The 17,533-nt window shown below is 42.8% G+C and overlaps 1 protein-coding gene across 2 annotated transcripts; it reads left to right on the plus strand.

Annotated features, from left to right (window-relative positions):
• The first annotated feature begins 104 nt into the window (after positions 1-104).
• On the plus strand, positions 105-17,295 carry LOC134876148 (FH2 domain-containing protein 1-like). Of its 2 annotated transcripts, XM_063901029.1 has the most exons (15): positions 105-257; positions 1,139-1,449; positions 2,479-2,522; positions 7,685-8,079; positions 8,309-8,479; positions 8,580-8,641; positions 10,170-10,358; positions 10,942-11,042; positions 11,771-11,841; positions 12,306-12,413; positions 12,493-12,563; positions 12,975-13,092; positions 13,284-13,448; positions 13,642-13,737; positions 14,174-17,295. In XM_063901029.1, the coding sequence occupies exons 4-15, from the start codon at positions 7,822-7,824 to the stop codon at positions 15,992-15,994; spliced, it is 3,231 nt and encodes a 1,076-aa protein (XP_063757099.1). In that variant the 5' UTR covers positions 105-257; positions 1,139-1,449; positions 2,479-2,522; positions 7,685-7,821; the 3' UTR covers positions 15,995-17,295. The 2 variants fall into 2 exon arrangements, with proteins under 2 accessions (XP_063757099.1, XP_063757098.1); XM_063901028.1 differs by lacking the exon at positions 2,479-2,522.
• Positions 17,296-17,533: the final 238 nt, after the last annotated feature.

A 17,533-nucleotide genomic window follows, 5' to 3' on the forward strand; every position in this document is an offset into this window, starting at 1 on the left:
ATTTCAGGTGATTTCCACAAACCGCTTGTTTCTACCTTCCTCTCCTCGTTCGGTTTCTACCTTCCTCTCCTCGTTCAGTTTCACTTTATTCCTCTCCTCGTTCAGTTTCACTTTATTCCTCTCGATGTACCTGGTTGTAGTCTTTAAAGACACAAGGTGTATTTGAATGTTGCAGTGAAAAACAGAAAGAGGTCCACGAATAAAAAGGGTCTTTTGATTATTGGTTGAGAATCTTACAGACGGTGTCGACTTTTCAGGTATGATGGAAATGGAGAATGATGTGTGTGGGAGAAGAAAAAGTATGTAGTTCTAAGGGACATGCAAAAATAAGTAGTAAAATAAGGGAGAAATTAAGAATCCTTCTAGCTTTAATTAAATGCGCTGTACAATGTGTACCTTTTTATTGAGAGTTTAGTGTTTCATTTCAAATATATGTATTTTATTTAAAGAGACATGAATAAACGTATTGATGGAGGGTGTAATGTTGTACTACACTCCCCCCACAGTCTGGGTTTTGAGTGTCGTTATAACAGGGTCTTAGTGGGTCTGTTTGTGGTAATGTGGTCGATAAAGAGGGGCAATTATTCACCAGGCAACACTCAACTCATTTGACTCGTGTGTGTGTGTGTGTGTGTGTGTGTGTGTGTGTGTGTGTGTGTGTGTGTGTGTGTGTGTGTGTTTTAAGTTTCATCTTTGGACCCTATTGTAGTTAAAGTGTTGGTTCACTTTTTGTCTGGACTATAGTTTGTTGTTCAAAGGTTATTTACTCAAGTACTTTGTTTAAATACAATTTTGAGGTATTCATTTACATTTTTGCAGCTTAATGTTTCTACTTTTCTACATCTAAGACATTAATCTTGTTGTTTTTACTAAATGTATGTGACTGATCTAAAGCTATATGGCATATTATACTAAAACTGTATATGTGTGTCATGTTGTGTGTGTGTTGTCACTTTTTTGCCAAGGGTGGAGCTGGTAGAGCTTATCTTGGCCGCACACACACATTAATGTCAAATTAACTGTGTGTGTGTGTGTGTGTGTGTGTGTGTGTGTGTGTGTGTGTGTGTGTGTGTGTGTGTGTGTGTGTGTGTGTGTGTGTGTGTGTGTGTGTGTGTGTGTGTGTGTGTGTGTCTCCTAGCAGGTGGGCGTGTTCGTTAGAAAGCGCCTTCCCTTCCACCTGAGTGATCGCGCATGCGCAGCTCTCCTTTTCCCTTTCTTTTGCAGGAATGCACACACGCACGCACGCACGCACTTGCAGCCGGTGTCAGTGTGTGTGTCACTGTGTGTGTGTGTGTGTGTGTGTGTGTGTCGGTTGCATACCGTGCAGTGCCTGTGGATGCCAACCGGAGTCAAACGGGATTAGTAACCCTTTCTTTTTCGGTACATTTGGACGTTTTTTATCAGGGGTTTGGTTCAGGAGAATCCGCACAGCTGGAGCCGTTCACTCCGGTGAGTTTAGACTGAAATTACACCTTATTTTTATTTGTTTTTAAACCCTGTTGGTGTAAATGTGACAGTCAGTCCACATTAGCGCTGGTGGGAATTAACTCTGCGTGCTAACAGGCTGGTTAACACGCTGGCGCTGAACAGCAGCCAGAACACACTCACATTTTACACTTTTACTGTAAACAAGCTTATATTTAGCATCTGTAATATTCCTTTAATGGTTTATAACATAGTATTTAACCTCTGGAATAATTCGGCAGTGGGAATGTGATACTTAGTCTGATTTTAAGGTGTTTAATCGTCTTAAATATGATGTTGTTGTAATGTGTTTAAAGGGTTAGTAAATGCATTTGTCCTTTATTAATATTTATTCAGTAGACCTATATCAGAATCAATAAACAGCAAGAATTTGCCCAAAAATAGCTAAGAGGCATGTATTAAATATGAAGGTTAAAATAGAAATCACACAAATTAAAATGGATGAAAATACACAGAAAGAGGTTTTTCTACTTTTTTTGAAGTGGCTTCAGTCCTCCGGGTGTTGACACTACCAACTACCAACACAAGGAACTCACCTGCATGCCGGTCACAGAAAGGACCAACATATAATACAGTGCTACTTTTCCTACTAAATTTCCAAGAAATGAACGATAAATATGAAAGAAATTATCTCTGAAATAGCCAATTTATATCCAACAAGTTATCATAAAATCAACCCCCAAAAATGTGCAGAAGCCATTCAAGAACTACCAGAAAACAAACCAAAAAATGTAAGAACCAAAAGAGTATTTTTCTGTCCGTTGATTATTGAGTAGTTATGGAGAGAAGTGAGATATAGGAATCATATTGTGTGTGTGTGTGTGTGTGTGTGTGTGTGTGTGTGTGTGTGTGTGTGTGTGTGTGTGTGTGTGTGTGTGTGTGTGTGTGTGTGTGTGTGTGTGTGTGTGTGTGTGTGTGTGTGTGTGTGTGTGTGTGTGTGTGTGTGTGTGTGTGTGTGTGTGTGTGTGTGTGTCCTGCTGGTTCTCCCCCTAGGCCTCTCAGCAGATTGTACCCAGTCTCGGTGCTCTCTCAGCGGGGTGAGTGTTCCGTCTGACCCCCTGACCCCCCCTGGAGCTCCAGATGACATTTTTTTAGAATGTGGTCGCTGTTTGTCCGTCTTTCAGCTTTGTGTCGCTATGGTAACTACCTAAGTGTAAAACAGATATTTAAAGGTTGTGTTTTTTCTGCTTTTAAACACTGTGTTTGGTACAAAACCGATGTGTTTTTCATGCTAATGTTGGTTAAAAAAAGCAGTTCTGGGGGGCAGAACAATGTGGGGGGTCCTCGCTTAAGCCCTGATCTCTCTCTCTCACACACACACACACGTTTACTGTTGTTTGTCTGGTAAATAAGATGTGTGTTTCCAGGGAGATTCTGTTTGAGCTCCTTCTGGGATTCTGGAAGTTTCTGGACATAGTTTGAAATGTTTTCCGGACAGCTTTTGTGTGGAGTCCTCTTTTGTTTACTGGATTTTTACTTGTTATTTCTCTAATATTTATTTGATCTTTTTTGGTAGACAGTTCATGGTTTCCTGGATGGTTCATAAGGTACACTTTGGATGGATCATCGGTTATCTGTTGGTAGATTTCTTGGACATGTATTTGTTCTATGGTGGGTAGATTTTTAAATGATGTATTTAATATGAATTGGTTATTTATAAGTAGATTATTGGATGATTGTTGGCTATTTAATGGTTATTTCTGGATATGGTTTGGTTTGTATTTATTTATATTTATGGGTATGTTGTTGGATTTGTCTTGAATAGATATTAGTATTGTTGGGCAGATTATTGGAAAATGGTTGGATATTTATTGATAACTTCTGAGTAATTTCTTATGGTTCCTTGGACGTGTATTGGTAGTTTCTCTACAGTATTTTTCTGTACATTTCTGGATGTATTTGTCTACTGGGGCTATTTATATTCAGTCTGTTTGCTGTAACCATCAAACTGAGAAAGTGTGGGAGCTAATCTGTAAACTGCAAGAGACAGAAATATAAAAATAAAACGGTTAAATCTGCAGTGATTCACAGACTGTCTGGAGCTTTTTCCCCCAACAGAGAAAACCATCATCACAGCGACACGTTGGGGTGTTGATCACACTTTAACGCACTGACAATGTGTAAAACATGTTATATTAATAATGAGTCTGGGTTTTATTATTCGTGACGCAACTTTTTTCTCCAATTGGAATTTAAAATAAGACCAAATTGCTTAATTGCAGAGTCTTAAATGTGTTAAATGTTGGTTCTGTTAGTTATATTACCCAAGACTTCCACAAATAATATGTAGGAGTAATAATAATAATTACAATAGAGACGTTTTCTCTTTGGGATGATTCAAACACATTAAGTCATTCTGTTGTGTTGATCAAAGCCAGACTTTCTGTATTATAATGCAGGTTTTCAGTCTTTGGTAACTTTACTTGGAAGTGCTTACGACCACAATGTTGCGTTCACCTGCAACCCTTTGTTCTGTTTAATGGAGTTGCAGGTGGGTCACAGAGACACACCTATAGAGAGGCCGCTGACTCACCTGTTATATGAGCCGGACCTTTGCGGAAGATGCTGCAGATCATTGTAGTTTATTTATATTGAATATTGTATTATTCTTTGACAGAAGGAAGCACTTCAATACCAGAGAAGATTTAATTAAATTACCAGCGAAATGTTCAATAAGTATTCAATACCTTTGTGACATAATGATACAACCGTAAAAAACTCTGGATTTATTCAAGTTTCTACCTCAAAAAATACATTTTACGAAACAACATTTGAACACATCCTGGTAAAGATATAAATGACCTTTTGTCTAAAAGTGATTCTTACTGAATAGAGCTTGACTGCATCATCCTGTAAATCGAGGGAGCCTCTGTTAGCTGCTAACAGCTAACCGTAGCAGCTAACCGAGGCTGCTAAAGCTAACAGTTAAAAGCGATCTGATAACCCTAACATTACCGTGTGTGTGTGTGTGTGTGTGTGTGTGTGTGTGTGTGTGTGCGTGTGCGTGCGTGAGTTCATGTTTATTCAGTGTGTGTGACAAGAGGAGAGGTTAAATGAATTTATAGTGTAAATATTTGTTAGGTTATTATTTCTCAAACTGGTTTCTGTGTGTGTGTGTGTGTGTGTGTGTGTGTGTGTGTGTGTGTGTGTGTGTGTGTGTGTGTGTGTGTGTGTGTGTGTGTGTGTGTTTTACTGTTCACTTTCACTGGGAGCCATATTTCTATAGCAACAAGTGTACAGTATATGTATTACATTTATGTTTGTGGTAGTTGTAAATTAATAACAGGTTTTTAGACTTCAATCAAAAATTCTTCCCTCATTAACCCCTTGACCTCATTGACCAATCGGATCCCTCCGTGTGAACCAGTCAACATTCTATTTTTACATTCCGGGTCGCGTGATTGGACGATGTCGATGATGCCGCGGTCACTGGAGTTCAAAAGGCGCCCCGACAAGAGAAGAGAGGCAGAAACCTTACTTTTGTTCACGAGCGCTTGAAGAGGGAGGGATGAGAGGGAACAAGACACGCACACACACACACACACACACACACACACACACACACACACACACACACACACACACACACACACACACACACACACACTGACCCAGATTGTTGTCTGCCAAGTAAACAAACTGCTATTGTCTGTAACCACGACGATCAGTGGCACTGACCTGTTGTCATGGTAGCAAATAGTACAGAAAAAAGTATGACGCACCAAACTCCACTTCAAAATGAATTGTCATAGTTAATTCGGCTTGAAACAATCACCAAATAAAACTCTTTAAAGGGGTCATATCCTGCTGATGTATAAGTAGAGACACTACATACTGATACACACCTGAACATCAGCAGGAGAGGACTCTTTAAAGTAGAGACACTACATACTGATATACACCTGAACATCAGCAGGAGAGGACTCTTTAAAGTAGAGACACTACATACTGATATACATCTGAACATCAGCAGGAGAGGACTCTTTAAAGTAGAGACTCTACATACTGATATACACCTGAACATCAGCAGGAGAGGACTCTTTAAAGTAGAGACACTACATACTGATATACACCTGAACATCAGCAGGAGAGGACTCTTTAAAGTAGAGACTCTACATACTGATATACACCTGAACATCAGCAGGAGAGGACTCTTTAAAGTAGAGACTCTACATACTGATATACACCTGAACATCAGCAGGAGAGGACTCTTTAAAGTAGAGACTCTACATACTGATATACACCTGAACATCAGCAGGAGAGGACTCTTTAAAGTAGAGACTCTACATACTGATATACACCTGAACATCAGCAGGAGAGGACTCTTTAAAGTAGAGACACTACATACTGATATACACCTGAACATCAGCAGGAGAGGACTCTTTAAAGTAGAGACACTACATACTGATATACACCTGAACATCAGCAGGAGAGGACTCTTTAAAGTAGAGACACTACATACTGATATACACCTGAACATCAGCAGGAGAGGACTCTTTAAAGTAGAGACACTACATACTGATATACACCTGAACATCAGCAGGAGAGGACTCTTTAAAGTAGAGACTCTACATACTGATATACACCTGAACATCAGCAGGAGAGGACTCTTTAAAGTAGAGACACTACATACTGATATACACCTGAACATCAGCAGGAGAGGACTCTTTAAAGTAGAGACTCTACATACTGATATACACCTGAACATCAGCAGGAGAGGACTCTTTAAAGTAGAGACACTACATACTGATATACACCTGAACATCAGCAGGAGAGGACTCTTTAAAGTAGAGACACTACATACTGATATACACCTGAACATCAACAGGAGAGGACTCTTTAAAGTAGAGACACTACATACTGATATACACCTGAACATCAGCAGGAGAGGACTCTTTAAAGCAGAGACACTACATACTGATATACACCTGAACATCAGCAGGAGAGGACTCTTTAAAGTAGAGACACTACATACTGATATACACCTGAACATCAGCAGGAGAGGACTCTTTAAAGTAGAAGCTCTTCTCTTTGATTTAATTGACAGGGTAACACATCACGACTTTACACCCTTCACGATACCTCCGGGTGACCCCTCGGCTCCCGATGCATGCTGGGAAATGTGCATGCTGCTCATCACACACTCTTTGTTAGTTCTCTCAGGCGACCCAGTTATGATCCCTCTCCGCTCCACATTCTTGCGCTGACCTGAATCCTGACGCAGGAGAAATCATCTGAACGGATAACTCGCAGTGACTGAGCATGAAGAAGAGTTTCCTCCTCATTATCATCATCATCATTATTATTATTATTATTATCATTATTGTTGTTGTTCCTCCCACAAACTGTCAGCCAACACAGTTAAGGTGCCTGGCAGCTGTGGTACAAAGCAGCAGCGTGGTCAGGAGGACTGTCGTGCTTTGACAGCTCTGCTGCAGGGACTCAGCTCTGGGGTTTAGGCTGCAGATGAGGCACCAGTCTGCGTGTAGTGTTGTTTTTTTACTCATGATTATTCATTTATTTAAGGGATTATTATAATGATACTCTGAGCTGCAAATTAAATTTCACAATAAGACTTTATTTTATTTGCTCTCTTTATCCACGCTGCTGCTCAGGAAAGTGCTGACTCATGACAAATCAGTTTATCTTGCCCTCGAGCAAGGCAGCTTAAAATTACATCATTTCTAATGGAGCTTAGTGAACGTAACACTGCTATTTCCCCAGATAGATAAATGGATCAGACCAACACACACACACACACACACACGCACACACAGTTACATAGTTAGCTTGATTACGCTGGAGGTTTGATGGAGGAAATCATGCGATCAAATGGAGATTAAGTTATGAAACACACACGGACACACACTCACTCACACACACTCACTCACTCTTTAATTCATAAGCAGGAAGTGCACATCTTTGTTGACATGTTTCCAGAACTTCACACGGGGGACTCTGTGTGTGTGTGTGTGTGTGTGTGTGTGTGTGTGTGTGTGTGGGTGTGTTTAATAATTTAGCAGTGCAGGATTTGAATGATTCTACTATTTTCTTGTGCTTAGTTAAAAATAAAAGTACATCAAATATCAAATAAAACAATCTTATCCTTTGTTGAACTGGATTTGTGTACGTACTGTCAGAGCCATGCTAGCTGTTTCCAAAAGTTTCTTTATGAAGTTCTCCCTTCATTCCTCCGCAGCTCTCCGTCCTCATGCTGACCCTCAAGTGATGTCCCGCCTCCATCATCGTCACCACGACCGTCGCCATGGTCACGTATCACCACGGTGACCGGACGACTGACGACCCCTCTCTGCCCTCGTCCGAGCGGCTGCGAGGATGCACGTGATGGGCAGCGTGTCCCCGGCCAATGAGAGGGAGGGATTCGTCCTGCAGGATGGAGCCAGATTTTCTGATGGCGAGGGAAACCAGACTGTACCGCCTCCCCCTCATCCTCCTCCTCCCCCCCCACCTCCTCCTCCCCCTCCCCTACCGCCCCCTCCGCCCCTGCTTCCAGGGCTGGGAGACCCTGCAGGAGGCCTGAAGAAGAAGAAGAGGGTCAGGAGTTTCTTCTGGAAAACCATACCAGAGGATCAGGTAGAGCTTACACGTTCTGTTTGTTTATTGGATGTGCTGAGAAGTCTGGCTCACACCTGTGTGTGTGTGTGTGTGTGTGTGTGTGTGTGTGTGTGTGTGTGTGTGTGTGTGTGTGTGTGTGTGTGTGTGTGTGTGTGTGTGTGTGTGTGTGTGTGTGTGTGTGTGTGTGTGTGTGTGTGTGTGTGTGTGTGTGTGTGTGTGTGTGTGTGTGTGTGTGTGTGTGTTGCAGGTGAAAGGGCGGTCCAACCTGTGGACTCAGCGCCGGGTGCAGCAGCAGTACCAGATCGACGTGCAAACCATCGAGGAGCTGTTTGGTCAGAGCGACCGTCAATCAAACGGAAAGGACCCACCCACCAGGGGCGGGAGGACCAGGGGCTCCTTCAGGGAGGCCAGAGAGGAGGTGTGTGTGTGTGTGTGTGTGTGTGTGTGTGTGTGTGTGTGTGTGTGTGTGTGGACAGTTTCCACCTGACCTCATACTGATTGTCCTCCCTGTGTCTCAGGTCTCCATTCTGGACTCAAAGAGAGGGATGAACATCGGGATTTTCCTCAAACAGTTCAAGAGGTAAATCTCGATTTGAGTCATAACATTTAAATATACGTACAAACACTACCCGTCCAAAAACAGGTCCCCGAACTGTGGGGGAAGTGCTATGATCTGGGGCTGCTGCAGTTGGTCTGGTCTAGGTTCAGCAACCCAAAGAATGAGGTCAGCTGACTCCCTGAATATACTGAAGACTGAAGGACCAGGTTATTCCATCCATGGATCTCTTCTTCCCTGATGGAGCGGGCATGTTCCAAGAGGACAATGCCAGGATCCATCGGGCTCAGACTGTGAAGGAGTGGTTCAGGGAGCATGAGACATCATTTCACACATGGATCGGCCCCCCCAGAGTCCAGACCTGAACCCGATTGAGGATCTTTGGGATGTGCTGGAGGACACTTTGATCAGTGGTCCTGAATCTCCCGTCATCAATACAAGATCTAAAATAAAAGCAGGACAGAAATAAATGTTGAGACGTTGCAGAAGCTCGTGGAAACGATGCCACAGAGAAGGCGTGCGGTGAAGCTGAAGGCGGTCCAACGGATATCAGAGTGTGGGACCTTTTTTTTCTCCAGGCAGTGTATATCAGTGTTTTTTTAACCTAACCCTTAGCCGTCATCTCTGCAGCGCCACCTCATAAATAACCTGACTCACATCCTCTACTTCAGTACCAAAACTACACTATAAAAATACTCTGTGACATGTAAAAATCAGGGGACTGTGTGTGTGTGTGTGTGTGTGTGTGTGTGTGTGTGTGTGTGTGTGTGTGTGTGTGTGTGTGTGTGTGTGTGTGTGTGTGTGTGTGTGTGTGTGTGTGTGTGTGTGTGTGTGTGTGTGTGTGTGTGTGTGATGGCGAGTGTGTGATGGCGAGTGTGTGATGGTGTGTGTGTGTGTGTGTGTGTGTGTGAAGTCATGTGTCCTCTCCCTCATCGCAGGGTGTTGTGGGTAAACATGTGGCGGTCTGAAGTCACTCAATGACCCCGCTGCAAAATGTCCCTGCTGAATCTGAAATGATGTTTATGTGATGCGCCGCCGACAATAGAAATACATTACTGGCAACACATGGCCGTCAGAACGATCCGGAAACCAGACATAAAGGAGACCTTCATAGTGTTTGATTTAGAAATCAACTCCTGTAACTCTTATAATATTTAGGTGTTTGGTTGAGTAATATGGGGTCACAACGTGTCCTCTGAGTGTGTGTCCTATCAACAGGTCCTGCTGCTTCACAAACACACACACATACAGGCATGAGGGACGAGGTCCATTCCTCTACCTTTAGCCATGGACTCTGTCTTTCTATATATTCCATTTTTATTATGTATTATCAAATGCATTTTCTTCCAAATCTTGAAAAACAATGTATGGTGCATTTTTTAAAATATTTGTCAAATATTTCAGAGAAAAGAATATTTTCCCAAATACATTTTAAACATATTTTTTACCCAAATGTTTCAATGTCTCATATTCAACCCTTTTAAAAACGTAATTCACCAAAATATCAGTTTATTTATCGTCTCGTAACGAGCTCATTATTATTCGTGTGAAGGACCAATCAGGCGGTAGTGGAGGACATTCGCCATGGTAACAGTGAGCGTCTGGGGGCGGGGCCTCTCAGGGAGCTGCTGAAGCTGCTGCCGGAGAAAGAGGAGGTGGAGAAGCTCCGGGGTTACCACGGCGACGTATCTAAGCTCTCATTGGCCGATTCCTTCGTGCACCTGCTGATACAGCTGCCCAGGTGAGGGAGGAGGCGGGGTTTATCAATACGTGTTTGATTTCACTTTTTATTTTTAGTAAACGCACTTAAGATGTATTATAAGTGGTCGACATTTTACTCATTTTTAAATCTTATTTACTACATATATTAATGAGGGGGGGGGGGGGGTGTGTGTCTTAGTGTCTCTTTATTTATTTCTGTCCTTTAACATTATTTTATGGTATTTGTTTATATCGGGTTTTTAGGGGGAAACTTTTAAACATCATTATTTTTATTTTTTATTTTGCATATTTATTATTTTAGAACTCTCACGCTCAAACAATTTTCGACTTTTGAAAGCTCAAACGGATAATCATATATAAGAGTTGTTCTTTGACTGTCAAACGAAGAGCCCTCCCGTCCTTAAAGCCGCCGTGGATTCTTCCGGAACAAATGGAGCTTGTGTTGGCAGCAGATGGTGGAGACACTGAAGCATGGTTTTTAATTTGCAGGATCATTAGAGACTAATGGAGCAGCGATTTAAAAACTACAGCACTTTTATTCATCCTCGTCCTCTTCCTCGAGTCTTCCTCTTGAGTTTCTTATTGTGTTCCTCCCTGTGCAGTTACTCGGTGCGCATCGAGTCCATGCTGCTGAAGGAGGAGTTCCCTGCAGCCTGTGAAGCCATGAGGAGAGACGTGAGGATCCTCCGCTCTGCAGCCAGAGGTAACGCCTGAAAACACAGGATACATCTGGAGAAATATAGATATGTATCCCCTCAGTAACAGGTCAAGTTTCCTGGGTAACGAAGCCTGATATATATCTGAGATTTCATAGAAAAACATTGATATTCTGTTAGATTGAAACGCCATCGAAAAAAGTATGTATTCAAAAGAAAAGCAAAATAAATTCCAAGATTTACTTCTTAAAATTCCCCCCAAAACTGTCAAATTTTGGATAAAAATAAATATTGAGCAGAGTACTGATTGTTCTCTTAAAAAATACACATTTAATCAAATCTGACAAAGAAAAGTCAGACAAATACAGAACCACACTTTTTGTGTACCTCCATATTTACCTACAATCGATTAATGACCAATGACCAATAAACCTGCTGTAAAGTGTGTAATTGAACAAGCTCACACACACACACACACACACACACACACACACACACACACACACACACACACACACACACACACACACACACTAACACCTTGAGTATTTTTAGCCGTGTGTGTGTGAACTTGCTAACACCGACACTCACACACTCTCAGGGATTCAGGAGTGTGTGAAGATGTTTCCTCCTCTCCTCTTTTTCTCCACACACTGAATTTAAATGTGTGTGTGTGTGTGTGTGTGTGTGTGTGTGTGTGTGTGTGTGTGTGTGTGTGTGTGTGTGTGTGTGTGTGTGTGTGTGTGTGTGTGTGTGTGTGTGTGTGTGCGTGCAGAGTTGATGTGTTGTGAGGAGCTGCATGCTGTGCTGCACCTGGTGCTGCAGGCCGGAAACCTCCTGAACGCTGTGAGTGGAAACCTGCAGTCATTAATAATAATACAGAGAGAGACATGTGGTGTTTGTTGTTGTTGTTGTTGTTGTTGTTGTTGTTTGTTTTATGTCCGGTTCTGGTGTTTTTGAGTCTTTTCCTGGTTCTTTCTGGCTCGTGTTTTGGGACGTTGGTGTCATTGTGTGTCTGTTTGTAGTTCCTTTTGTCTTATTGATGTTTTTGCATCTCTTGTCTTGAATATCTTCCTTGTTATTATTGACTCCGTTTTTGTTGCCTTGCATCGTTTTGGTTATTTTGTTATATTTCTGTGTTTACTTTGGATGTTTTCTGTCTATTCTGATGTTGTTTGTGGTCACGTTTTGTTTCTTTTTGAAGGTTTCTGTGTCTCTTTGTGGTCATTTGATTGGATTCTGTGCCTCTCTTACTCGCTTAATACTCATCTCTCTGATAAATAAACATATATTTACATGTTGTGTTTCAGGGAGGTTATGCAGGGAACGCTGTGGGCTTCAAGCTGTCGTCCCTTCTGTCTCTGGCCGACACCAAAGCCAACAAACCGGGCATGAACCTGCTGCACTTTGTGGCTCTGGTCAGTGTGTGTGTGTGTGTGTGTGTGTGTGTGTGTGTGTGTGTGTCTGATATTATTGACATCTTTGGTTCTCCCTCAGGAGGCTCAGAAGATAGACTCAAAGCTGTTGGAGTTTCCTCAGAAGTTGATCCACGTCCAGCCTTCAGCCAGGTTATTACACAGTTTCACTCTCTAATTAAAGACTACATTACCCATCAGCCCCGGCAGCTTCTTTCTCCATCTCTCAAAATGACCTTAAATGTTGTATTCTTATTGTAGCTTATTTGGGATTTAATCGGTTAATGTCCTATTTTAATACTAGTGATTTGTTTATTTTAAAAGTAGTTTTCTGACTTTTATTGAATTATAATTTGATTTTATACGAATCATTTATTGTTTTTATACTAATAGCTTTTTCTAAATTATTCTACATTTTTATACAAAATATTTCTATTTGAGTTATTAGTTTTTTTAACATAAATTATTTGTTTCTTTTAAACAAAATATTTGTCATATTTTCTCTGAATTATGAATTCTTTGTTATCTGTATTTTTGTTGTTTACTTATGAATACTTCCTGCAGGATCTCGTTGGAGACGCTGGACGCTGAGCTGCAGTATCAGACGTCTCGGACTCGATCTGTGGAGGAGAACATCCAGAGAGACACACACCTGCTGCAGCAACTGGACAGCTTCCTGCAGGTAACACACACACACACACACACACACACACACACACACACACACACACACACCCTTGGTCAGTTAGCTACTTTAGTCAGTTAATACAACTTTTACTGTGTGTGTGTGTGTGTGTGTGTGTGTGTGTGTGTGTGTGTGTGTGTGTGTGTGTGTGTGTGTGTGTGTGTGTGTGTGTGTGTGTGTGTGTGTAGTCAGCCACCTCCTCCCTGTGCTCCCTGCGGCTCAGTCGTGAGCAGCTGAAGCAGGAGGGCAGCGACCTGCTGGATTTCTTCTGTGAGGACAGGGAGACGTTCCGGCTGGACGACTGCTTCAACATCTTCAACTCCTTCTGCTGCCGCTTCACGCAGGCGGCCAAGGTACTGACAGGGGCCCGACTGCTGTCTGGGGGGGTATTATGGGTTTTGTGTGCATGTAAATGTTGTGCAGAGGCTCCTTTCTCCTTCTTGTCTCTTGCAGGTATTCAATGTTTGCCCTCTGCTGCCACCTGGCGGCCAGGCGGAGAGATGGTGGTTCATCAAATGTAATGAATCTCCCTCTTCGTCTCTACAGGAGAACGCAGAGCGGGAGGCGAAGGAGGCTTCGCGAAGTCGGCGTCTGCAGGAGCTGGAGGAGCAGAAGAGGCATTCGTGGGCCGGGGGGGAGGAGGTGGGAGGTCACATCTATAAGCATTTACATTTCATTGACCTAAATGATGTATAGTTAAAATGTCCCTAAATCAACCTGGAAGCGCTGAGGAAACTTGTATTTTTATGGAACATGCTTTTATGTGAACAATAAACAAACGGTGTTCAATAAGGTAATCATCTTTTCACATTTATTGTTTTTAAAAAGTGTTTTCTCCTCCCAATAATCTCCAAAATGTACTTAAGATGGCACTGGAACGTACTGGGATCACTTTTTATCAACTAAATCATTAAAACTGTCCTATTCACTTTCCTTAAGACTATTTTTGGTAGTTTTCTGATGTTAATGTTACATTTACCAATCAAGGTTTTCCTATTTCAGAGGCTTGAGACACCATTTGCCTCCATTATTACATGTATTCCCCGCTGCTTCTCTAATGCTTGTGTTTCTGTTGCAGGTCGGGGGAGCGTTCGGTTTGCGCTGCAGCAGCGAGACCGACATGTCCGCCGCCGCGTTGCGCCGCGACGACGCCGGACTGCTATTGGAGCTCCTGACCCCAAGGTCCCGCCCCCGCTCGCCCCTCAATAACTCCTTCAATCCTCTGGGCCGATCAGGAAGCTTACAACGTTCCAGAAAGTCTCCATCCAGCTTGTCTTTTCTCACTGCGGACCGCGAGCTGAGCACGCTCCTGGGGAGGAACAAAGCTTTTCCATCGGCCTCCCCAGAAATCAGAAGTCCAGGACCCTCCATTAAGACATGCAACTTACCCCAAAACCAGCAGCCTCAAGCGGGAACACCGCAAACCGCCTCCTCGCCTCCCAAAAGTGCACAAAACGCCAACCATACAACTGCCAGTTACCTCAGCTTTGATGCTACGCAGACTCGAGTGAACCAAGTAGAAACTACCTCTGATCCGAGCCCGCAGTCCGACCACAACAACAACAACGGCAAACATCGACAAGACTTTGGGCCGCATTCGGACTGTCGTGCCGGTTCTAAAGGGGAACCAGCGAAGCAGGAGCTGGATTTTCCTGATCGCAGTGACGAGAAGTTTGATCGATCGATGGGAAACATGTCCGTGGTTTTAGAGAAATGCAAACTGGTGCCTGAACTGAGAGGGTTCGACTCGAGTCGAGTCCAGGAGGATGTGATTCCAGACAACAATAAGAACCCCCAGAAATCTGAAGGTTCTTCGTCACAAAGAGAGGAAGAGGCGGGCCGGGAGGGTAAGGGGGTGGTGTGGTGCGTGACCGGGGTCTGCGAGGCAGCCGAGGATCCAACGAATGCCGACAACGCACAAACAGATCAATGTGGAAGCGACAAGCAACCCACTTCTGACCCCGCCAATCGAATGCCTTCGGAAGCTCAGTCAGCCAATGAGAAGCCAGTGCCTGAACCCATCAGCAGCCAACCGGTGCCTGCCTCACATCCGGCCTCTTCCCCCAGGTGGCGCCCAGTGGATAGCGCCAATAAAGTGCCTGAAGTGGGCAACGACAAGAGAAAAGTGAAGTCAGTGAAGGGTGAACTGGGGAACTCGTCCACTAAGAACCTCCCTACCTCTAAGACTCGTCCAACCGGAAAAAAACAAACCGCCGACAAATCCAACCCGGTGCGCACCCTGACCAACTCGGAGAACTTCAGCATGAGGCGCGTTGTTCCAATCATCCGGACCAAACGCCAAGAGAAACCATCCGGTGTAACCATCCTCAAAAGCTCCTCCTCCTTCCGGAAACCATCGACTGCGCCTTCGTCGCGCCGCCCGAGCGTTGACCAGAAAGACCAGAAAGTTTCCCGAGACCAGAACCAGGACTTGCAGAGGAAACCGTCGATCAGAAAGCCGATGGCGAAACCCAGAGCACCGCCGGAGGAGAAGATATGTCGCTCCACTCTTCGGGCGCTCTCTCAAGCAAGTGGCAGCATCAGCGCTCCGGTCACTCCTTCGCACAAACCCGCCACTCCTTCGTCGTCGCCGCTTCCTGGATTCGCTCGAAACACCGCCGCCTCTTCCTTCAGACAAACCCCGCCTCCTCAGTCGCCCTCGTCTTTCTCTAGAACGGGTTCTCTAAGAGTCAGCGCCACCTCGGCATCCTCCGATTCCCTCAAACCGTCCTCCCCTTTGAGGAGGACTCAGAGCATCAGGGCGCCGCCCGCTCGCTCTCCAATCCACGACCCGGCAGCTCCCCCTAAAGGCCACCGGAGGAACGACAGCGGCACCTTTTCCGAGAAGTCCACACACTCCAGAGACTCGGGGAAACCCAGCCGGCCGACTTGGAGATAACATATGCTGACAGACAAACCAGAAGTGGCTTTGTTTACACGCACAGTAATATTCCAATTATTTACCTAAACAACAATATTCAGAAGAAGACGCAAAATGCTTTTTCCCCAAAAGGTGGATAGGGTCAAAAATAAACGTATAGAAATCAGCATGAAACTTCCCCGGTTGGTTTTTATCATTAAGACAATCATCTTTTGTATGACAAGTTTTCTGAAATGTGATATTTGAATATGCAAATGAGGCATTCACTCATGAAATTTGGGCTTTTTGCAGAACAGAAATGTGAACATCGGGTTCAAAATTCTTGTTTCATTTGGTCTAAATATCAGAGTCAAAGGTTTTTACTGAGGGAAGCTCTTTGGATCACTCAGAAGTCTTTTTCTGCATGTTTTAGGGATAAAGTGAGATGAGTGTGTGAGTGGTGTATGAGCGATGGCTTCTGTAAAGATCTTCACAATACAGAGTGGAGTGGATTTCTGCAGAGAGAGGAGAAGATCTGTTTTGGAGAAAGGAAATAGAAGGTGAAGAAATTTAAGGTTGAAAGTTTGAGAGAGAAAAAGTCTTATAAATCGGACAAATGTTTAGATATTTAGGCCAAATTTAAGTTAATTTCATAGAAAAAGTTGTAATATTTGGTCTTAAAAATAGTTTGTAAAGATTCAAAGGGAAGTCAGACATTACAGATGAAGAAATCGTGATGTTTTATGAAAGAATAGTCAAAATAATTCAAAAATAGGGATACAATCTGGTATATTTTGTGCATGCCTCTCCTCCTTTCCTTGGTTGCATCCAATATGAAGCACAAACACCAATAATGCTGCATAAATTGTCCTTTTTTTTTACAACAATTAATCCAAAGTAACCAGCCACATAACCGGTCATGTATGAGGAATATTAAGGAATAAATGTCTGCATCCTTAAATGTATAATGAGATTAAGAACCTGTCACTCCTGCAGTGTTTCTGGTGAACGACGTGACTGAATCCCAGCTCTGTTTCTCCTCCTGATTAAAAACCCTTTATTTTAACGTCTTAAACCTTGATTCTGCACGAACCCGGCTCAGAAATCCCTGTAAATGTGGCCTGATTTAAATAGAAAGTGTAATATTTTATTTTAAATGAAATTGAAATGCTAAAAATCACTGAAAATCATGAATTTATACCAACAGTGTCTGGGATATGTGCCAAGTTTGTTTATATGATGATATTTGTATGTTTATGTACCTATTTATGTATGTATGAAGCTGAAATATATATAAATATATAATCTATCTGCTAATTAATAAAGTATTATTCCTTAAACATGCTGCACACTTTTTCTGTTCCCCATAACTCTTTAAAAAATCTCTGATATTTTATTTATTCACTTATATTTAGGTTTTTGTTTACATTACGTTAGATTGCATTTTCGGTTCTTGTGATTATTATTTTTAATATATAATATAATATCTCGTCCAGCCACTATTCAAATTACTACAATACAAATACGTCTAGGATATATTTTTTTAAAAGCTTAAAAATTAGAGACGATTCGAGTTGA

Source organism: Eleginops maclovinus, chromosome 14 (genome assembly GCF_036324505.1).
Source record: "Eleginops maclovinus isolate JMC-PN-2008 ecotype Puerto Natales chromosome 14, JC_Emac_rtc_rv5, whole genome shotgun sequence".
Classification (NCBI taxonomy): Eukaryota; Metazoa; Chordata; class Actinopteri; order Perciformes; family Eleginopidae; genus Eleginops; species Eleginops maclovinus.